At 49.5% G+C, this 22,536-nt stretch overlaps 2 protein-coding genes across 7 annotated transcripts in view; both read left to right on the forward strand.

The window, feature by feature from the left end:
• Positions 1 to 1,093: 1,093 nt before the first annotated feature.
• Positions 1,094 to 12,440, forward strand: ARPIN (actin related protein 2/3 complex inhibitor). Of its 6 annotated transcripts, none has more exons than XM_061595267.1 (5): positions 1,094 to 1,581; positions 5,267 to 5,342; positions 6,463 to 6,595; positions 8,178 to 8,335; positions 11,786 to 12,440. In XM_061595267.1, exons 1-5 carry the CDS (start codon positions 1,133 to 1,135, stop codon positions 11,963 to 11,965), a joined length of 996 nt encoding a protein of 331 aa, XP_061451251.1. In that variant the 5' UTR covers positions 1,094 to 1,132; the 3' UTR covers positions 11,966 to 12,440. The 6 variants fall into 6 exon arrangements, 5 of the variants coding, with proteins under 5 accessions (XP_061451251.1, XP_061451253.1, XP_061451252.1 ...); XM_061595269.1 differs by lacking the exon at positions 11,786 to 12,440 and adding an exon at positions 11,314 to 11,777; XM_061595268.1 differs by lacking the exon at positions 11,786 to 12,440 and adding an exon at positions 11,324 to 11,777.
• A 4,277-nt stretch (positions 12,441 to 16,717) lies between these two features.
• Positions 16,718 to 22,536, forward strand: part of ANPEP (alanyl aminopeptidase, membrane) — a 32,529-nt gene continuing 26,710 nt past the window's right edge. The window contains exon 1 of the mRNA XM_061594887.1: positions 16,718 to 16,795. The gene's annotated coding sequence lies outside the window, so the exon portion shown is untranslated. The remainder of the gene's footprint in view (positions 16,796 to 22,536) is intronic.

Below are 22,536 nucleotides of genomic sequence, written 5' to 3' on the forward strand. Positions count from 1 at the left end.
TGTGAACTGTTGAGAAGAGTCTTCTAACATGCATCCTTGTCTTTTCCTGCTGATTGGAGTCAATCAGATTGAAAGGAGGTGAGTCTGCCACCAAGGAGACTCTTCTCAGCAGCTAACACACTCCCCTTTCATGCTGATTAGCTCATAGGGACCTCTGTTGTGGTGGGAGAAGGCATTCGCAAGGGCCTCATTCTCAACCCAGCAGCAAAGGGACCGGCACTTCTGAATGTGCCACTGCACCGCTCTGCTCCTCCCGCCCCGTCGGCTGCAGGACTCCGGGTCAGAGGTCTCCATGGCGATCCGACCGCAGGGCATCTTCCCAAAGGGCGCCGCCCGACGCCGCATCCTCTCCTCGGGGCCCCGGCGAGGGCTCGTGACCACCACCTGCTTGGCGTCGCTCTGGCCACCCAGGGCTCCGGGCGAATTTCCTCTTCTCCCCTCGAACTGCCTTCGGGCCTCGGAGCCCGCCAGAGGAGGCAGCCCCCCCACGGGCGAGAGAAAGGAAGGGCGGGAGGCCGCAGAGCCGCGCTGGTTGGGCCCTTCCGACGCGTCCTGCCTCGCCGGCGGGGCTTCAACCCACCCTCGGGCGCGGCCCAGGCGCGGAGGCCCCACGGCGTTTCGTGGCTGGGCTTCAGCCGTCCTCCGGGCCGGCAGCCCCTCCTTCAAGCGCCCGAAGCGGCTCCTGCCACGAGGCGCCCGCGTCAGCTCTGCGGCTTGAAGCGCCTCCCTCGCGGGGGTGTCGTGAGGGCGGCAAGGAACCGCCGTCCGGGTCGGGTCCGCGCCCCTCGCCCCCGATCCGCACGACCCGCGTGTGCGCGTGAGGGGAAGACCGCGCTCGCCCATCCCCCTCGTTTCCCTTTCCCGCCATTTTCTCCTCAGGCGCGCAGTAGGCGGGACTCCCGTCTTCCCTTCCTCCTGCTATTGGACTAGCCAATCATGCCTCCGCCGGCGGAACCGCGGACCAATCCCCGCGGACCAAGCTCCTCCCTCCGGCAATCACGCTCCGACCCCTGACGCAACTCAAGCTCGGCTTGCAACGCTTTGCAAGGGGCGCCTTTGTTTATGACTACTGCGCAGGCGCGGGGAAGGCGTGGGCGGCGCCTCAGCCTCCCATAGCGCCGCCGCCGCCATCATGAGCTGCATTTGCGAGTCGCGCGCCCTGAGCACCAAGGCCGTGCATATGGAACGCCTGCTGGGCCTTTGGGACCCCGCCGCCGTAGCGGCGCGCCGCCTGGGTGGGGCGCTGCTGCGTGGGAAGGAGGGGATCTCTGGGCATGTGCAAAGTGCGCAGTGGCGCCCCATGCTGGCTGGGCCGCTTGCCGTTCCCACTGGTGGAGCGTCGGGCTCCTTCGGGCTGCTGTGTCGTGGCTCGAGGCGGCAGGCAGCGCCCTCCTTGCCCGCGTTACCCTTATGCATGCATGCGTGGAGGACCCGCGGGCCGGTCGGCGGACGGGCGGGCCGTAGTTCTTGCGTGACAGTTTGCCCAGCAGATGCCCGTCCTTGCCTGCCGAGCGCCCAGCCCGCCGCATTCGGCGTCTCCTGCAACCGGAGGACAAGGACTGCGGCGCCCTGCGGCTGTCGGTGGGCTGCTCCTGGCTCGGGTGACGCTGCCGTCTGGGGCCGATGGAGGGTCGCCGCGGGCGCACCTAGCCTTACCCCATTTGCTAATAAGGAGAAAATGAATGCTCGTGTTCAGTTTGCACGTGAACCCTGCCCGTTTTCTGCAGTCGCGGACATTCCCGGGTCGGAGGTTGTCGGGGGCCCTGAAGGGAAGGAGCCCCTTTTAGGCAGCTCTGGGACCCGGGGAGGGGAGGGGGTGCCATGATCTGAGCGATTCACCGGAGGCGACAGGCTTGGGGGTGCAAAAGGGGGAAGAAGAGAGACCCTGGAGGGCCAGGGGGGATGGCGGCAGGCAAGGCGAGCGAGGGCCGGAGGGCATGTAAGCCAGGGGGGTTGGGGGGGAGGAAGAGCCGCGATTCTGGAATATTGTAAAAGGGGGAAGCCACATGAAAGCGGGGAGAGGGAGGGAGTTCAGAAACTGAGCTCCCTCTTTGTGCCTGCTCTGCAGAGTGGATGGTGACCTTGTCAGCGGTGGAGACGCGGAGGAAGTTATGGGGTTCTGAGGCCGAGCTGGGTCACCCCTGCCAGGCCAGGGGTGCTACTGGGACTTGATGATGAGGTCACCCAGGAAGTGTGTAGAGGGAGAGGAGCCGAGGGCTGGAATTAATGGGGGGGGGCTCAACAGAAACAAAAGGTAGAGATTCCTCTCTGTGGAAACCTGTAAAGGACAATTAAGTGTTGTTGTTATTATTTTGTCAACCTTTTAGAGGTTTTTTGTTCCAATCATGAGGAATATAACTTTTGTTAAATAAATGGATAAGATAAAATTAGGCAGAAAGAAAGGTTGGACCATTTGTTTTGAGAATCATAAATATCATAAATACCTTGGATGATAAGGGAGTCAAAGGTGTACTAAAGAACGATAAGGAGATTGCAGAGAAGCTAAATGAATTCTTTGCATCTGTCTTCACAGTGGAAGATATAGGGCAGATCCCTGAACCTGAACTAACATTTGCAGGAAGGGATTCTGAGGAACTGAGACAAATAGTGGTAACGAGAGAGGAAGTTCTAAGCTTAATGGACAATATAAAAACTGACAAATCACCGGGCCCGGATGGCATGCACCCGAGAGTTCTCAAAGAACTCAAAGGTGAAATTGCTGATCTGCTAACTAAAATATGTAACTTGTCCCTTGGGTCCTCCTCCGTGCCTGAGGACTGGAAAGTGGCAAATGTAACGCCAATCTTCAAAAAGGGATCCAGAGGGGATCCCGGAAATTACAGGCCAGTTAGCTTAACTTCTGTCCCTGGAAAACTGGTAGAAAGTATTATTAAAGCTAGATTAACTAAGCACATAGAAGAACAAGCCTTGCTGAAGCAGAGCCAGCATGGCTTCTGCAAGGGAAAGTCCTGTCTCAGTAACCTATTAGAATTCTTTGAGCGTGTCAACAAGCATATAGATAGAGGTGATCCAGTGGACATAGTGTACTTAGACTTTCAAAAAGCGTTTGACAAGGTACCTCACCAAAGGCTTCTGAGGAAGCTTAGCAGTCATGGAATAAGAGGAGAGGTCCTCTTGTGGATAAGAAACTGGTTAAGAAGCAGAAAGCAGAGAGTAGGAATAAACGGACAGTTCTCCCAATGGAGGGCTGTAGAAAGTGGAGTCCCTCAAGGATCGGTATTGGGACCTGTACTTTTCAACTTGTTCATTAATGACCTAGAATTAGGAGTGAGCAGTGAAGTGGCCAAGTTTGCTGATGACACTAAATTGTTCAGGGTTGTTAAAACAAAAAGGGATTGCGAAGAGCTCCAAAAAGACCTCTCCAAACTGAGTGAATGGGCAGAAAAATGGCAAATGCAATTCAATATAAACAAGTGTAAAATTATGCATATTGGAGCAAACAATCTTAATTTCACATATACGCTCATGGGGTCTGAACTGGCGGTGACCGACCAGGAGAGAGACCTCGGGGTTGTAGTGGACAGCACGATGAAAATGTCGACCCAGTGTGCGGCAGCTGTGCAAAAGGCAAATTCCATGCTAGCGATAATTAGGAAAGGTATTGAAAATAAAACAGCCGATATCATCATGCCGTTGTATAAATCTATGGTGCGGCCGCATTTGGAATACTGTGTACAGTTCTGGTCGCCTCATCTCAAAAAGGATATTATAGAGTTGGAAAAGGTTCAGAAGAGGGCAACCAGAATGATCAAGGGGATGGAGCGACTCCCTTACAAGGAAAGGTTGCAGCATTTGGGGCTTTTTAGTTTAGAGAAAAGGCGGGTCAGAGGAGACCTGATAGAAGTGTATAAAATTATGCATGGCATTGAGAAAGTGGATAGAGAAAAGTTCTTCTCCCTCTCTCATAATACTAGAACTCGTGGACATTCCAAGAAGCTGAATGTTGGAAGATTCAGGACAGACAAAAGGAAGTACTTCTTTACTCAGCGCATAGTTAAACTATGGAATTTGCTCCCACAAGATGCAGTAATGGCCACCAGCTTGGATGGCTTTAAAAGAAGATTAGACAAATTCATGGAGGACAGGGCTATCAATGGCTACTAGCTATGATGGCTGTGCTCTGCCACCCTAGTCAGAGGCAGCATGCTTCTGAAAACCAGTTGCTGGAAGCCTCAGGAGGGGAGAGTGTTCTTGCACTCGGGTCCTGCTTGCGGGCTTCCCCCAGGCACCTGGTTGGCCACTGTGAGAACAGGATGCTGGACTAGATGGGCCACTGGCCTGATCCAGCAGGCTCTTCTTATGTTCTTATCTAAAGTCTCTCCCCCCGTTTGCATGGTAATAATAAGGTCTGCATTCTCCCATCTGTATTCTCACAGCCCTGTAAGGTAGGTTAGGCTAGGCTGAGAGAGCGCGAGCAAGTGATGGATAACCGCCAGTGCAGTCCCACACATGTCTACTCATTGAGTTCAGTAGGGCTTACTTCTAGCTAAGGGTATGTGGGATTGCAGCCCAAGTGAGCTTAATGGTTGAGTGGAAATTTGAACCCGGGTCTCCTTCACTTGAAGGTACTTAGGATTGTGATATCTGGGCACAGCAGCTTCATTCTTTAACACTGGGGCATTGTAATATTTGAATTGAATGGGTAAGACTTTTATACTTTTGATAAATATTTCAAACAGTACAATTTTAGGTGCTGATTAAATTAGGGATTGCATATTTCATGTTCTCACGCTGCAGTCCTAAACTGACTCACTAGCAGTAAATCCCATTGAACTTAATGGTACCTATAAATAAACACGCTTAGGATTGCACAGTTAAAGTAGCAGAAGTAAATGTAGGGTTGATAAGAAGTAAATGTTGCAGCTATTTCAGTCGTTGTTGTCGTCGTCCCCTCTCCAGGTGTGGATAGAAAACAGTTCCCGTAGGAGCATCAGAATCTGCTTTGCTGAGTCAGACCGTTGTGCCATCGAGCTCAGTATTGCCAGTGCTGACTGGCAGCCGCTCTCTGGGGTGTCAGGCCCAGGGAGTCTTTCCCACCCCGCCTGGAGAGATCAAGGAACGAACATGGGACCTTCTGCATGCAAGGCAGATGCTCTGAGGCTGCTACTGAGCTGCGCTGCTTGCCTGCATGGCATTAAAATTCCCAGGCCTGGTATATCACCAGTGGATTGGTTGGGTTATTGACAGCAGTTCCCACAAACGTCTCACTTCTGGTCTCCCTGTGTTTGGTTTTTCTCCTCTGCAGTGGCGGCGGTGTGATTGTGGAAGGGCAGCTCCTGGACGTGTCTCGCCATCTCATCTTGGATGATGCTGACAGAAAGGTGAGGCTTCCCACAAGAACCCAAGCAGAGCCCTGCTGGATCACACCCACGTCCAGCACCCTGTTCCCTGCAGCGGCCAACCAGATGCCCCCGGGAAGCCCAGGGGGAGGTCAGGAAAGCAGTAGCCTCTTCTCCTAGTGATCCCCAGCTGCCTTCAATACTGGAGGTGGTAGACAACCATCAAGACTCGTGGCTGTTGATAGCCTCTTTCTCCTCCTCCCCTGTGAATTTGTTCTCTTTTGCTCAAGGCCACGCACTTGGGCAGCGTTGGCACAGAAATGATTGGTGTGAGCCTCCCCCATTCTGCCCCGCTCGGGATGAGGCAGGGATCAGGGTCCTATTCTGTAGCTGGACAAATGAAGGGGTGTGTCCTGATAGCCCACCTAAGAATCCTTATGATTGTGTGGGAGTTAAAAATAGGTAACAATCCTTCACAAAAATCACAGTTCTCAGGATTTGTGGCAAGTCAAGGATGTGGGTCTTGCAGTGGGGAGGGAAAGGGTCCTGCTAACTGATGTTCTAACCATGCAGATGTTCTAGACGAATAACACAGGGTGGTTATGCTATAAGGAGTTGTTCCTTCATGCTAGCTGTGGTTATAATGTCCTCCTGTGCACCACAATGTCACTTCTGCATTTGGTTGTGCATGTGGTGCTGTGAATGTTGGAAATGGACTGCCTTCAGGTCGATTCTGACTTATGGCGACCCTATGAATAGGGTTTTCATGGTAAGCAGTATTCAGAGGTAGTTTACCATTGCCTTCCTGTGAGGCTGAGAGGCAGTGCCTGGCCCAAGGTCACCCAGTGAGTTTCATGGCTATGTGGGGATTCGAACCCCGGTCTCCCAGGTCATAGTCCGACACCTTAACCACTACACCACACTGGAAATTGTCTGTTTTGTTTTTTGCATTTTTTTTCTGACGTTGACCAGTGCAGGGGTTTGTCAACAGTGGCTGGAGAATGCCAACATGCTCAAGTTATTTGCTTACACAGTAATATATAGGTTCCTGACAGTTGCAACAGCAGTGACTTGGTACTGGTAGGTGGTAACTACCATTGGAATTGATTGTGTTCTCTGGGGGCTGAAAGTGAGCAGATTATCTCTCCTTCCCAAATCCCAGGAGCGTTACTTCGTGCTGTACGTCAAGCCAAGGTTTATTCATCGCCGCAGATTTGACCCCAAGGGGAACGAGGTGGACCCCAACTTCAGCGGAACCCAGAAGGTGAACACTGGCTTCCTCATGGCCTCCTACAGTAAGTTTCTCCCAGCACCCTCTCCTTGTTCCACCACAGGCAGGCATGGTGCATCCCTTCACTTGGAAGTTGCCCTGTATCCTGCGTCGTTAAGCGGGGTGTCTCAGCATGTGATCTGCCTTTCCTGGGTGCCTCTTTGCATGACGATCCTCTGCATAAAGTCGCAATAACAAAACATACCTGCAGGACTTTAGGCTGTTCAGGGCACTCTACATGCATTATTTGCATAATCCTTGTGGCAACCCTGTGAGATAAGTCAGAATCTGCCTTCGAGCCTCCCTGTTGTAAAGGCGGGAGGGACAAGGACTGCAAGGCCCCTGAAAACATTATGTTATGTTATGGTTTATTTCTAGGCCGCCTTTTGGCCAAAAAGGCCCCCAAAGTTGCTTACGCGCAAATACAAAATACAAATGATAACAATACAGTTTACAGAAATTCAAGCCAACAGAATCCTAGCATTTTTAAAAAGCAACAACAGCTAAAAACCAAAAGTGCTCACCTTCCTGATAAAGGACAGTCCCCAGAAAAACGTCACTAAGAGCAGCAGGGGTGAGAGGGCAAGGCAGGTGGAGAAACTTGCCCATTGGTGGTCCCCGCACAGTCTCACCCCTGCAGCAGTCTGCTTATATACATGTTATACTTGTGACAATTCTTAGATGCTGAGATATTGAGAGGGAAAAGGACATCACTCTGTCTACAGAAGACAAGACAAAAACACATTAAGAGGAGAAGACATTTGACTTTGGGGAAGCACATTATGATTTTGCCCGGTTATTGTAGAACAGCCTTTGCCAACATGGTGCCCAGCTGGGGTTGATGGGAGCTGTAGTCCTTGGGTGAAGCAGGCTTTTTTAAGTAGGTGGGTACTTTGCTCCAGGGGCCTCTGGACCGTGAGTTGGGAGTTGGTAGCTCCTCTCAGAACTCTGCTCGCATGCACCCATGTGGGCATGCGCCCAGTCCAGGTTGGGCTCTCCTTGTACTTGTCTCTTTCCTCTCTGGTGGGCAGGAATGGAGCCCAAGACTGCCACAGACAGATGAGCTGGAGGAGCTGGAGTGCCTGGTGACCAAGCCAGAACTGGCAACGGTGACGCAGCCTCACTTGCCCAGCCAGGCCGTGGCCTTTCGGCTGCCCAAAAGTGAGATGGAGAAGATGGAGCTGGAGGTGGGGACAGAGACCCGCCTGAGGACTCTGGGAGATGGACCCTTTGTCTGAGTGCTCCAGGCTGGACGGCCCCAGGGCCTTGTGACCCGCCCAGCCCCTTCCTGTCACCACCCCTGCTGGGCCTGTCGCTGGCATTAGCCTGGGCTTGCCCCAGCCCCAAACTGCCTCTCCTCTGGTCGCGAAGAGGACACCGAGGTGCAACCAGAATCCTCCTTCTAGCCTCAGCTCTGTTTAAAAATCTCTCTGGCGCCTGCCTTGTACTGAGTCAGGCCTTTGGCTCAACTAGCTTGGTGTTGCCTACACTGACTGGCAGAGGCTCTCTGTGGTTTTAGACGGGTCCATTGGGGGCTGAACGTGGGGCCATCTGCATGCAAAGCAGGGGCTCTGGCACTGATCTCCTTTGGCCCTTTCCCCTTCCAGTCTCCTTGGCCAAGCTAGATGCGGGGACAGTGGCCAAGTGCAACTTTGCTGGGGACGGACAGGCCGGGGCATCCTGGACAGACAGCATCTTGGCTTTCAAGGACTGTGGGCAGCCATCCAATGAGCCCCGAGGTGCCGGTGCCGAAGATGCTGAATGGGTATGTGGACGGTCACTCTACACTGAGCTGGAGGGCATTTCTTTCTGGCATGGGCTGAGGCCTTGAAAGCTCATGGATGTGCTCCGACGTGAGAAGCAGCTTGTCCTTGTCCCGGTGGGCTTGGGATTTGGGGGGTGGGGTTGACTGTTCCTGGAGCACCAGGTTGGGTACAGGGGCCGGTTGGGGGTCCCTTGGAAGAATACCTGACTCTGGGCTGTTCTCTGCAGGAGGACTGAGCCAAGAGGTGCCGCCACCTTCCCTGAGAACGAAAATGCACCTCTGCTGCTCCTGGGCCCTGCAGCGTGTGCTGGTATGGGTCTCTCTGGATTCCTCAGCTGGGCAGCCTCTTCTGGCTGCGGTTCCTGCAGCTTTCCCAGATCTCTTTACACCATTCCCCTTGGTTGTCTGAGGGTGGCGGATTAGAGGGCTTTACTTTTAAATGCTGTCTCGGGTTGGCTGTGGGCACTTGCCCCCGTCTCTGCCCAGCCCCTGGTGGAAGGCCCTCAGCCCTTCAGTGGCGCACTATAGTTTCACTATAGACCAAAGAAAATGATGGAGCGCCTGCAATTCAGTGCCACGCAGTGGGAGGATAGCGAGTAGCACAGGCGGTTCCTGTCTGTCAGAAGCGTGGAGGAGAAGCCTGCCAGCGGCTGTGGCCATGGTTGTGAAAGGGAACCTCCGTGTCCAGAGGCAGTCTATCTCTGAGTGCTTGATGTTGTTGGGGGCAAGCACCAGGCGATGGCTGTGTCAACTTAATCTGCTTGAGTGGCCAGTATTAGCCACTGCAGGAGGCACTGTGCCGGGCTGCTTGTGCCTTCTGTTTTGATTGAGCACAGCAGCTCTTAATCTTTTCGGGAACTGTTTCCTCCTCAGAGCAGCAAAGGAACCCGCTGTCAAGTGCCAAGTGGTGCAAGCAGCAGGCTGCAGTGTGGCTTTGTGGGGCGTTTAGTTGGTGCTCGGGTGACACCTTCCACTGTTCTCTCTCCCTCTCTTGTGGGCTCTCCTTGCCCCTGTGCTCAGCCCACACCTCAGTCTGATCCTTCCAGCTCAGCTAGTTCTTGGAGAGATTTAACTGTCGTCCCTTGCACCAAGAGATGGAAACATAACCCTGAGTGATGGAGGCCCCTTCTTAAGTTCATAATTGCATAAGGATCTGCCTTCTGAGTCAGACCCACTGGTCCATCTCGCTCAGTGTTGTCTGCACTGACTGGCAGCAGTGACTCTCCGGGGTTCCAGGCAGGGGTCTCTCCCAGCCCTGCCTGGAGATGGTGTTGGGGGTTGAACCCGGGGCCTTCTGCATGCAAGGCAGATGCTCTGCCACTGGGCTACGGCCCTTCCCTTATTTATTATTTATATTTATTTATTTATTAAATTTATATACCGCCCAACTAGCAATAGCTCTCTGGGCGGTGAACATAAAACAGCATAAAAATACAATAAATAACAAAACAATACTAAAATACAAGCAACAATCCAACACAATAAACATTTTTAAAATTAAATCAGTGTAACTTAAAATGCTTCAGAGAATAGGAAGGTTTTGACCTGGCGCCGGAAGGAGAGCAGAGTCGGCGCCAGGCGTACTTCCTCAGGGAGACTGTTCCATAGTTCAGGGGCCACCACTGAGAAGGCCCTAGATCTTGTCATCACCCTCCGGGCCTCCCTGTGAGTTGGAACCCGGAGGAGGGCCTTCGTAGCAGAACGTAGTGCACGGGCCGGTTCATATCGGAAGAGGCGTTCCGCAAGGTATCGTGGTCCCGCACCGTATAAGGCTTTATAGGTTAATACCAACACTTTGAATCTAGCCCGGAAACATATTGGCAACCAGTGCAAGCTGGCCAGAACAGGTGTTATATGCTCGGACCGCTTGGTCCTTGTCAGCAATCTGGCCACCGCATTTTGCACTAGTTGTAGCTTCCGAACTGTCTTCAAAGGTAGCCCTACGTAAAGCGCATTACAGTAATCCAAACGTGAGGTTACCAGAGCATGTACCACTGATGTAAGGTCCTCTTTACTCAAATAGGGATGTAGCTGGGCTACCAACCGAAGTTGGTAAAACGCATTCCTAACCACCGAGGCTACTTGAGCCTCAAGTGAGAGGGAAGAGTCTAAAAAGACTCCCAGACTACGAACCCAGTCCTTTAGGGGGAGTGTAACCCCGTCCAGGACAGGGTATATATCCACCATCCGATCAGAGAACCCGTCCACCAACAGCATCTCAGTCTTGTCTGGATTGAGCTTCAGTTTGTTAACTCTCATCCAGTCCATTGTCGAGGCCAGGCAACGGTTCAGCAAATCGACAGCCTCACCTGAAAAAGATGAAAAGGAGAAGTAGAGCTGCGTGTCATCAGCATACTGATGACAACGTACTCCAAAACTCCTGATGACCTCTCCCAACGGCTTCATGTAGATATTAAAAAGCAGGGGGGACAAAACTGACCCCTGCGGGACCCCATATTGGAGAGCCCGCGGTGTCGAGCAATGTTCCCCAAGCACTACCTTCTGGAGACGACCCGCCAAGTAGGAGCGGAACCACTGCCAAGCAGTACCTCCAACTCCCAACTCCGCGAGCCTCTCCAGAAGGATACCATGGTCGATGTTATCAAAAGCCGCTGAGAGATCAAGGAGAATCAACAGAGTTACACTCCCTCTGTCTTTTTCCCGACATAGGTCATCGTACAGGGTGACCAAGGCTGTCTCAGTGCCAAAACCGGGCCTAAAACCCGATTGAAATGGATCTAGATAATCAGTTTCATCCAATAGCGCCTGGAGCTGGCCAGCAACCACCCGTTCCAAGACCTTGCACAGGAATGGAACATTCGCCACTGGCCTGTAGCTGTTAAAATTGTCTGGGTCCAAGGAAGGCTTTTTCAGGAGTGGTCTCACCACTGCCTCTTTCAGACAGCCCGGGACCACTCCCTCTCGTAAAGAGGCATTTATCACTTCCTTGGCCCAGCTACCTGTTCCATTCCTACTAGTTTTTATCAGCCAGGAGGGGCAAGGATCCAGTACCGAAGTGGTTGCACGTACCTGTCCAAGCACCTTGTCCACGTCCTCGAGTTGAACCAACTGAAGCTCATCCAACAAAACAGGACAAGACTGTGCTCCGGACATCTCACTAGGATCTACTGCTATAACTTGAGAGTCTAGGTCCTGGCGGATACATGAGATCTTATTCTGGAAGTGATCGGCAAACTGATTACAGCGGGCCTCCGATGATTCCACCGTGTCCGGAGGGTTTGAATGGAGAAGCCCCCGGACAACTCGAAAGAGCTCCGCTGGGCGGCAAAGAGATGATTTAATAGTGGCAGCAAAATGATGTTTTTTAACTGCCTTCACTGCTCCTACATAGAGCTTAGTCGAAGCACTAACCAGCGCATAATTGTATCCGTCGGGAGTTCGTCTCCATTTCCGCTCAAGCCTCCTCCTATCTTGCTTCATCGCTCTCAGCTCCGGAGTATACCATGGAGCTGTATGAGCTCTACACAGGAGAGGGCGTGCAGGAGCGATCGTGTTTACAGCCCGGGTCATCTCCGTATTCCACAGAGCGACCAGGGCTTCAGCAGGAGCGCCAGTCCTATCAGCCGGAAAATCCCCCAGAGCCCTTTGAAAACCTTCAGGATCCATTAGTCTCCGGGGGCGGACCATTTTAATAAGTCCCCCACCCTTGCAGAGGGAAGAGGTTACTGAAAGTCTAAACTTCAGCAAGCAGTGGTCTGTCCATGACAAAGGGAGTGTTGTAAAACTCCCCACATCCAGATCACTTTCCCCATGCTCAGTAGCAAAAACAAGGTCTAGAGTGTGCCCCGATACATGTGTTGGACCACTGACATATTGAGACAGCCCCATGGCTGTCATGGAAGCCATGAAGTCCTGAGCCGCGCCAGACAAAGCCTTGTGGCTGCCTTTTGCCCTTGGTTGCTGTGAAGCAGGCAGGAGCGCCCGAGGACCCAGCGGAAGAGCCTCCGCTGGACTCCTGCGAGTGAGTATGTGGCCGGAGAAGCAAGCAGAGCTCTGTATCCTGGGGGAGCTGCGACCGATACCAGTTCAGTGCTTTGAAACAAAAAAGCGTCCATTTTGTAATAAAGCCTTTCCATTTTCTCTCCCAGTCTTTCTCTTACTTTGATGTATATGTGTGTGTGTGGGGGGGTACTTTCTTGGCTGTTTTGGGGAAGCATTTGAGCTCATCCTCTCCTGGCACAGAAATGAAATCAGCAGTGGGGGAGAGTTTCCTGGAGAGTTTGCATCCATTAGCAAAGCCCTTGGTTGGTCGTAGGTCTCTGATGGTGTGTAATTGTGACGAGATTTAGTTGTCATGGCAAGATTGGCCGGTCTGGAAAAATTCAGGGCTCATCACTGCATCCTTATCTGGACAGGCTTTGAGAACTCCCCCCATGTTTCCCTCTATACTGCAGTGGCCTGTTTTTGCCTGATGGTGGCGCCTTCCTCTTAGGATAAGTTGCCAAAGTTGAAGAAGCCTTTGGAAGTGCAGCTGACTCAAGCCAAGGCCTGGCTGGGCGGCTGGCTCTCTGCAAAGAGTTGTGGGAGGGAGGAACTCCTGTCGGGGCTTCTGTCTTCACTTACGTAGAACGCAGGCAGGCAGAAGGTAGAGGAGAGCATCTCGGGGGTGATTTGCAGTAAATTGACACGGTTTCCTGACTCCTGATTGTTTAAGAATAACAACCACAAAATAGCTCTGCATGAAAGAGGACGACTCCAGTCACGGCTATGGAGAATCAGCTTCTCTGCCTAGTGGTAGCTAATCAATCATGTGAGTGCCAGCAGGGCAAGTGTTGTCTGGAGTGGGGTTGTATTCCATAGTTGGGGCAATACCACTCAAAAGGTGCTGCCTCTGGTTGCCATGCACTCGCCTGGCACTTGAAGCCAAGGTCACCTGCAGCAAGGCCCCTGTGGAGCTCTTAACGAACAGGCAGCTGAGTTATTTTCTAACCAGCCAGTTGTTGCCAACAGTCTGGCTGCCCTATTCTGGACCAACTGAAGTCTCCGAGTAGGCTTGGAGGGCAGCCCCATGTACTGTACAGCAGCAATCAAGCCTGGATATTGGCTCAGCAGCCCTGCCCTCATAATGACATAACTTCCAAAATAATAAAGCCTTGTGCCACCTTGAAGACAGATTTATTCTTGTTTAATCTATAAGGTGCTACAAGATTCTGCTTTGCTTTTGCTGCAGCTGACTTGTGTGGCCTTGTGTCTAAGAGAGCAAATATGAAGGTTTGTTGCCACAGAGGACTAGGTTATTATAAACGTTATATCCCAGCTTTCCAGAAAACTAAAACACTAAAAGCACTCTAAAACATCTTGAAAACAAAAGGCTTTAAAACGTTAAAACATCTTTAAAAACATCTTAAGTAGTTCCAACAGAGATGCAGGCTGGGATAAGGTCTCTACTTAAAAGGCTTGTTGAAAGAGGAAGATCTTCAGTAGGCACCAAAAACATAACAGAGATGGTGTCTGTCTAATATTTAAGGGGAGGGAATTTCAAAGGGTAGGTGCCACTACACTAAAGGTCCACTTGCTATGTTGTGCAAAATGGACCTCCTGATAAGACGGTATCTGCAGGAGGCCCTCACCTGCAGAACGCAGTGACCGACAGTATACAGTATAAGGGGTAAGACAATCTTTCAGGTATCCTGGGCCCAAGCTGCAAAGGGCTTTGTACACCAAAACCAGAACCTTTAAGTTTAGACATGCCTGTTCCTCCTTGTCTGTAGCTTCAAGCACGGATTGGCATGACTAATTGTCACCAACTTCTGCCAAGGTCTCTGCCTTGGGCTCCTTCAGTCTCCCTCAGCAGAATGAGGGCAGCCACCCACTGATGTCTTTTTAATCTGTTAATGTCCTATGTTGTTGTTATTTATTAAATTTCTATACCACCCCATAGCCGAAGCTCTCTGGGTGGTTTACAACATAAAAATCAATGTACAATAATAATATACAATTCATATTTGGTACAATTAAATGTCATGTGGAATCTGCCTTGTGTGTGTCACTTTGGTGAGGCAATTTCCCTTGGCACAAGGAAGTTTGACAAGCTTCCATTAATGAAAAATTGGAAGTGTTCTGGAAAAACCCAAAGTTGATGATGAATTTGTGACTTGCCACTCCTGGCAAAGCAGCCAGCTGGGGTGCAGCATAGAGGAGGAAGGAAAAGAGCCACTAGGCCCAAGAGGGCACCCTGGCAACTCTAGGCTAGTTACGGTACCTTCCGCCTAGGCCTCTGTTTCACTCCCAAAAGGTTGCAGTGAGTCTTTCAGAAGTTCAAGTAAACTGATGTGATGATGCTCCCTGGTCTCTTGGCTTGAAGAGGCAAAGAAGAGAGTCTCTGAGCTCTTTTTACATGTGTGGGCAGGGGACCACCTCCCCTTCTGCTTTCTCAGCAGGATGCATCCCACCCTGAAAAACTCCCAAGGCTTGAAGAGGAGACATATAACCTGCCCTGGGCAAAATAAATACATTTTGTGCACTCAACACACTGAGTGTTGCCACCCCTAACACTTGATCCATGAGAAAAGTAAATACAAGTGAAGGCAAGTGAGTATGTTAGTATTGTTACATGCCTCCAAACCTGAACAGTGAGAGCCTTCACGGTTGACATCAACACATACCTCAGGGTTGGTTTCCTTGGATGAAAGTCACTGGAGACTGGTCTCTTTGAGATATGGGTACAGGCTGAGTATAAGATGGAAGGGCTCTTGGCATTAACACTCCAACAAACCTTGTTCCCCCCCCCAGTTGGTGGGAGTGTCACAAAGTCATAGTCTTTGTTCCTGCACAGTTCCCTGGCCTATTGTTCTACACCTAAAATGAAGTGGCCTCCAGCCAGGTGAGCGGGGAAGGCCTTTCCCTTCCTTCTAGAAACATCACTAGCTTGTTGTTTCTATAGCAACAACACACCTGTACTTGGCCAAGTCTTTAGTCATGCCAAAAAATGCTTGGCAAGTGCCATCAACTTAACTAAACAGGCTGGTTTGATCACTTCAGCAGTTTCTCCTACGGAATCTCATCTTACAGATACAAAACCACAGGCTTGGAAGAGACCCAGAGATGACATCCAGATCAACTCCCCAGTCCTAAAACAATATCATATTCCTAAATAATAACAAAAGAGTCTGGTGTGCCCTTAAGCTAGACCTGCATTCCCAAATGGGTCCACAAACCACTTGTGGTCTGTGAGCTTCATTCAGTTGGCCCACAGCTTGTCTGTGAAGAACACACAATCTGAATTCTGTCATGGAATTCAAACTACAATACAATAAAGTACAAAATAAGGAGCAATTAAAAATACAATTAGAAATCATACACTATCTTGCAAAGAGTGTTACAATTGCTACAAAAGTCAGAAAAATTTCAAGAACCTTAGCAAGTTTCAAGTGGCCCACAGTGAAAAAAGTTTGGGAATCACCGAGCTAGTGTAACACATTTCTTATGGTCCAAGATTTAGTCCACAGAAGTTTATACCACACACACACAGAGAGAATAGTCTTCATTAATTTACAAATAACATACCAACAATAACACAGACAATGTCAACACAACTATTCATTCCCGTGAGATCTTACAATGATGCAGGTTCCTTTCTTACAGACTTCACAACTACACAGAGAACCCGGATAGAGACGCTTCCCAAAATATAATCTGATTTCTCATCCTTCCAGAAGGAGGCCTATGTATCAGGTGGTCAAAGTGTGGGAGACCTGTTTATAAAAATTTTAAAAGGGCAACTCGGTTACAGTAAAGGCATCTTTTTTGGTGACCACCTGAGCAGCCTTCTGTGGTGTGTTAGTCGTTCCAGATAAAGCTGCTTCCAGTTGGGCTGAAACCAGTCTAGCAAAATGCATCTTAACTTGCAGAGCAGCCACAATGCAGGTCTTGCAAGCCATGTTTTAATTAGTATGCAGTGGAGTTGAGCTGGCTTGCAAAGTGGAGAAGGAGGCACTGATGAGGCTACAAGGGGCAGGGCAGCCAGAATGACTCCCTGCTCTTCTCAAGGTGCCCCTCTTGGGACTGAGAAGATGGCGAGAGGCTGTGGATTCCTTGCCCCAGGCTGTCACTGTCAGCTGCACCTTGTAATGAAGAAATCCTTGTTGCAAGCCTTGCTGGTCATAGTTTTTCCTTCCCGTCAGGCCACGGTGGGTGGATCATGGAAGGGGGAAGCTTTCGCAAGAACTCATGCTGACTGGCTCCGCTTGGCATGTTTTTGCCACATCAGACAGCTTCCCTCTTCTCAAAGCCACAAGGGCACTCCCACAACCAGCTGAGCAAGTCCGATGGGGGATGCTACACCCACCACAGGAGGTTGCCCAATTTGATAATTCAGGAGTCGACTTCCGTGAAAGTCTCCACATCATTACAAGCAGTTATTTCTTCCACCTGAAGAACTTCGGAGTCCTGTCTTGGCCATCTAGCACAGAGCTCTCCACCTGCCTCGGGACATGACAGGTTGGTTCATTCTGCTCATTCTTCAGGCAAACCTGACGGTTGATGAATGGTTGTAAATTATTGTTAAAACTGGGAAATATGGGGTTGTCATGTTCTTATTTCAGCCAATTATTTCGGATGATGATGATGATTTATTAGGCTTGTTCGTTGCTTGTTACCCAGAGATCTCCATTCATCTTAGAACACATTTAAAAACATAAACATAACTACATTCTACCAGCTTGCAGGATGCAAGCTTCTGAGTTGCATGTGAGTTTCAAGTAGGAACTGTGCTCAGGACAGGAACATAACAAGTCAAACCATCGGTCTCTGTCATCCACTGATTGACGGCAGCTCTGACTGGAGTATTGTATTTCAGGCAGGGAATCTCTCCCAGCCCTGCCTGGACGTGCAGTGGATTGCATCTGGGACCTTCTGCAAGCGAAGCAGGTGCTCTTCCATTGAGCTCCAGCTGTTCTCAGCAGTTGCTGGGGCCCTTCAGGCTTGTGAGGCCTGTGCTACCTATTGCTATGCTCAAATTGCAGAGTCAGTGTCCTCTTTTTGCTGCCAGCTATGGATTCCTTCATAGAATATAATCATAGAGTTGGAAGGGGCCTATAAGGCCATCCAGTCCATCCCCTTGCTCAATAGAGGAATCCAAATTAAAGCATCCCAAACAGGTGGCTGTCCAGCTGCCTCTTGAATGCCTCCAGGGTTGCAGAGCTCACCTCCTCCCTAGGTCATTGGTTCCATTGTTGTGTGGCTCTAACTGTTAGGAAGTTTTTCCTGATGTTTAGTCGAAATCTGGCTTCCTGCAACTTGAGCCCATTATTCCGTGTCCTGCACTCTGGGATGATCAAGAAGAGATCCTGGCTCTCCTCTGTGTGGCAGCCTTTCATGTACTTGAAGAGTGCTATCATATCTCCTCTCAATCCTCTCTTCTCAAGGCTAAACATACCCAGTTCTTTCAGTCTCTCCTTGTAGGGCTTTGTTTCCAGTCCCCTGATCATCCTCATTGTCCTCCTCTGAACCTGTTCCAGTTTGTCTGCATCCTTCTTAAAGTGTGGTGTCCAAAACAACACAGTACTCAAGATGAGGTCTAACCAGTGCTGAATATAGGGGAACCAATACTTCACGCGATTTGGAAATTATACTTTTGTTAATGTAGCCTAATATAGTATTTGTCTTTTTTGCAGTCACATTACGCTGTTGGCTGAAATTCAACTTGTGATCAACTACACTCCCAAGATCCTTCTCGCATGTAGTATTGCTGAGCCAAGTATCCCCCATCTTATAACTGCACATTTGGTTTCTTTTTTCTAGGTATAGATCTTTGCACTTATTCCTGTTAAATTTCATTTTATTGTTTTCAGCCCAGTGCTCCAGTCTATCAAGATCCCTTTGAATTTTGTTTCTTAATACCTTCCAAGGTATTAGCTATTGCTCCCAATTTTGTATCACCTGTAAATTTGAAAAGAATTCCCTGCACCTCCTCATCCAAGTCATTAATAAAAATGTTGAAGAGCGCTGAGCCCAGGACCAAGCCCTGTGGCACTCCACTCATTACCTTTGCCCAGCTTGAGAAGGAACCATTGATATGCACTCTTTAAGTGCTCTTCCAGTCCTTGTTGCACTATTTATTTTAGTCAACATTGATAAGATATTTCACTGATGGATGACTAGAAAGAAACTCCAGGCACTTCGTGCTATGAATCAGCCAGGGTGAGAATTGAATAACGTTCAAGCCAGAAGATAAGCCCTATTACAGCAAAACATTGTTGGCACATCACTGGATGAGAACAGGGTTCTCTCTCCATAACAGGAGAACCGGCCATTCTCTTGGCATGTTGCAGGGTGCCCGTCAGTCAGGACTGCAGGTTTGGGCAGCCATCTTGGCACAGATACCTTGCTGCTGTTTTACCCTCTTCGTGCATAAGTCACCGGTCCTGATGGAATCCCCATCGGTCAATCACCCTGAGGGAGCCCATAAAACAATCTAGCAGCAATAATCAACTGCATCAAGGAAATATACTCTCCTGATGGACACCTTATCTTCCAAGCTTGGCAAAGGCTGCTGACGCATAAGAACACCAGAAGAGCCCAGCTGCTGGATCAGGCCAACGGGGGTCATCTAGTTCAGCATCCTGTTCTCACAGCGGCCAGCTGGATGCCCCAATGGGAAGCCGGCAAGCAGGACCTGAGTGCATGCCCCCTGCTTGTGATTCCCAGCAATTGCCACGCAAAGGCATATTGCCTTCAACAGTAGAGGGAGAGCATAGCCAATGCATCTGGCAGCCGTTGACAGTCTTTTCCGCCATGAATTTGTCTAATTGCCTTTTAAAGCCATCCAGGTTGGTGGCCATCACTGCCTCTTCCGAGAGCAAATTCCTTAGTTTAACTGCATGCTGTGTAAAGAAGTACTTCCTTGTGTCTGTCCTGAAGCTTCCACATTCAGCTTCACATCCCAGGTTTTATTGTTAGGAAAACTCTCTACCCACTTTCTTCATGCCATGCATAATTTTATACACCTCTCTCAACTCTCTTCCTCTTACTCATATTTTCCCTAAACTAAAAATCCCCAAATGTTGTAAACTTTCTTCATAGGAAAGTTGCTCCAACTCATTTTGGCTGCCCTTTTCTGAACCCTTTCCTACTCTAAAATATCCTTTTTGAGGTGAGGTGACCAGAACTGTACATGGTATTCCAGGTGTGTTTGTGCCATAGATTTGTATGACAGCATTATTATATTGGCAGTTTTATTTTCAGACCCTTTCCTAATGATCCCTAACACACAATTAACCTTTTTGCACAGCTACCACACACTAGTGTTGACATTTTCACCGAGCTATCCACCATGACCCCAGGTTCGCTGGTCAGTCACCAACAGTTGAGACCCCATAAGCATATATGTTAAGTTGGGATGTTTTGCCCCAATATACATCACTTTACACTTTCTTTCATTGAACCATATTTGCCATTTTAATAATGCCCATTCATAGAATCAAAGAATAGTAGAGTTAGAAGGAGCCTATAAGGCTACTGAGTCCAACCCCCTGCTCAATGTAGAAATCCAACTTAAAGGATACCCAACAGGTGGCTTTCAGCTGCCTCTTGAATGCCTCCAGGGTTGGAGAGCTCACCTCCTCCCTAGGTCATTAGTTCCGTTGTCATACCGCTCTAACAGTTAGGAAGTTTTTCCTGATGTTCAGCTGAAATCTGGCTTCTTACAACTGAAGCCCATTATTCCGTGTCCTGCACTCTGGAATGATTGGGAAGTGATCCTGGCTCTCTCATGTGGCAACCTTTCAAATACTTGAAGAATACTATCATATCTCCTCTCAGACTTCTCTTCTCAAGGCTAAACATGCCCAGTTCTTTCAGTCTCTCCTCATAGGGCTTTGTTTCCAGTCCCCTGATCATCCTTGTTGCCCTCCTCTGAACCCGTTCCAGTTTGCCTGCATCCTTCTTAAAGTGTGGTGTCCAGAACTGGATGCAGTACTCTAGATGAGGCCTAACCAGTGCTGAACAGAGGGGAACTAGTACTTCAAGAGATTTGGAAACTATACTTTTGTTAATGCAGCCTAAAATAGCATTTGCCTTTTTTTCCAGCCACGTCACATTCAGCTTGTGATCAACTACACTCCCAAGATCCTTCTTGCATGCAGTATTGCTGAGCCAAGTATCCCCCATCTTATAACTCTGTATTTGGTTTCTTTTTCTTAGAACTTTGCATTTATCCCTGTTAAATTTCATTCTATTGTTTTCAGCCCAATGCTCCAGCCTATCAAGATCCCTTTGGATTTTGTTTCTGTCTTCCAGGGTATTAGATATCCCTCCCAAGTTTGCATCATCTGCAAATTTGATAAGCATTCCCTGCACTTCCTCATCCCAGTCATTAATAAGAATGTTGAAGAGCACTGGACCCAGGACTGATCCCTGCAGTTCTTTGAAGAGTTCCTTTTGAAGCTCCTCCCCATCAATTTCTATTTTTACCACCCTGAACAACTGGATGTCATCAGCAGACTTAGTGACCTCACTGGTTCCGCCTAACTTCAGGGCATTTATGACCATGTTGATTCATAGGGTAGCCATAAGTTGGGATCAACTTGCAGTCCATTTCATTTTAAAAAGCACCAGTCCCTCCCTCCAGCAGAGATCCTTGGGGAACCCCACTCCTTACACCCCTCCATTGCCATTCAAGTTGTCCCCAGTCTCTCTGCATCCCATAAGAGGACCCATCTCTTTCTCCCATGACTGCTAAGCTCACTTGGGACTCTTTAGCAAGGGAGAGCTTTTTGAAAGCTTTCATTACAGGATGAGAAATACCCGGCTTAGCAGTAGTGCGTGTGAGAAGGACCTTGGAATTGTAGTGGATCGCAAGTTGAACATGACCCAGCAGTGTGATGCTGCGGCAAAAAAGGCAAACGCGGTTTTGGGATGCATAAACAGAGCTATAGTTTCCAGGTTGAGGGAAGTAATAGTCCCACTATATTCTGCATTAGTCAGGCCTCATCTGGAATACTGCGTTCAGTTCTGGGCGCCTCATTTTAAGAAAGATATAGACAAGTTAGAGCGGGTTCAGAAGAGGGTGACAAGGATGATAGCCGGTATGGAGAACAAGTCTTATGAGGAAAGGTTGAAGGAACTTGGCATGTTCAGTCTAGTGAAGAGAAGGCTGAGGGGTGACATGATTGCACTCTTTAAGTACCTGAAGGGCTGTCACATAGAGGAGGGTACAGATTTGTTCTCTGCTGCCCCAGAGGGTAGGACTAGGTCTAATGGTTTTAAGTTGCAGGAGCGTAGATTCAGATTGGACATTAGAAGGAACTTCTTGACAGTAAGGGCGGTTCGGCAATGAAACCGACTGCCTAGGGAGGTGGTGGGATCCCCTTCGCTGGATGTCTTCAAGCAGAGGCTGGACAGCTATCTGCGGGAGATGCTCTAGCTGTGGATTTCCTGCTATGAGCAGGGGGTTGGACTCGATGGCCTACAAGGCCCCTTCCAGCTCTATGATTCTATGCTTCTATGAAAGTCAGTCATGATGCAGCAGGATGGGACCTGGATGTAAGTATCAGGGCAGGGGAAACGGCAGTTTCTTCCCCCTCCTCTCCCCTCCCCTCCGCTCCCCTCCCCCAAAGGAAATGGTTCTAATTCTAGTGGGCTGTGCTATCACGCCTTTCCTTATGGAGCTGGAGTGCCTGGAGGTTTGGGGGCTGGGAGAGGTCTCTTTCCACAGTGCACAATCTCTGCAGGTGATACAGCACTGGTGTGGTTTTCTCTCCTATACATGGCAGGTGCGCCAAACTGAGGAGTGCCCTGCATGGGCCGTGAACAGGGAGACATTTATTATGACTTCCTATTTATTGTAAAACATGTACATACCATTTTAAATATACATTTAAGAAGCCGTTTTCAAGCGTAAAAAAAAGTGAAGGAAACATCCATAAACTAATGCAGTCTGGAGCAAACAAATCAAAGGAAGCCATAAGAATGAATGAAATAGCTCTGTGGTGGTGGTGACGGAGGAGGTTGGTGCTGCTCAGTGCAGGCCGGCCCTTCTCTGTGCCTATTGGAAACCGTTGTCTTCTGTATAAAGTCACACCGACTTGTCACCTATTAGAATTGTGGTTTTGGTTGGGTGCAAAAGTTGTGATGTTACTGCGATTTTTTCGAATATGTTTTTAATTTATACTGTAAGCCACCTTGGGGGCTCTCATAGTCAAAATGCAGGACAGACGTCTAGGCAGGCAAAGGAAGGTCCT

Source organism: Rhineura floridana, chromosome 14 (assembly GCF_030035675.1).
Source record: "Rhineura floridana isolate rRhiFlo1 chromosome 14, rRhiFlo1.hap2, whole genome shotgun sequence".
Lineage (NCBI taxonomy): Eukaryota > Metazoa > Chordata > Lepidosauria > Squamata > Rhineuridae > Rhineura > Rhineura floridana.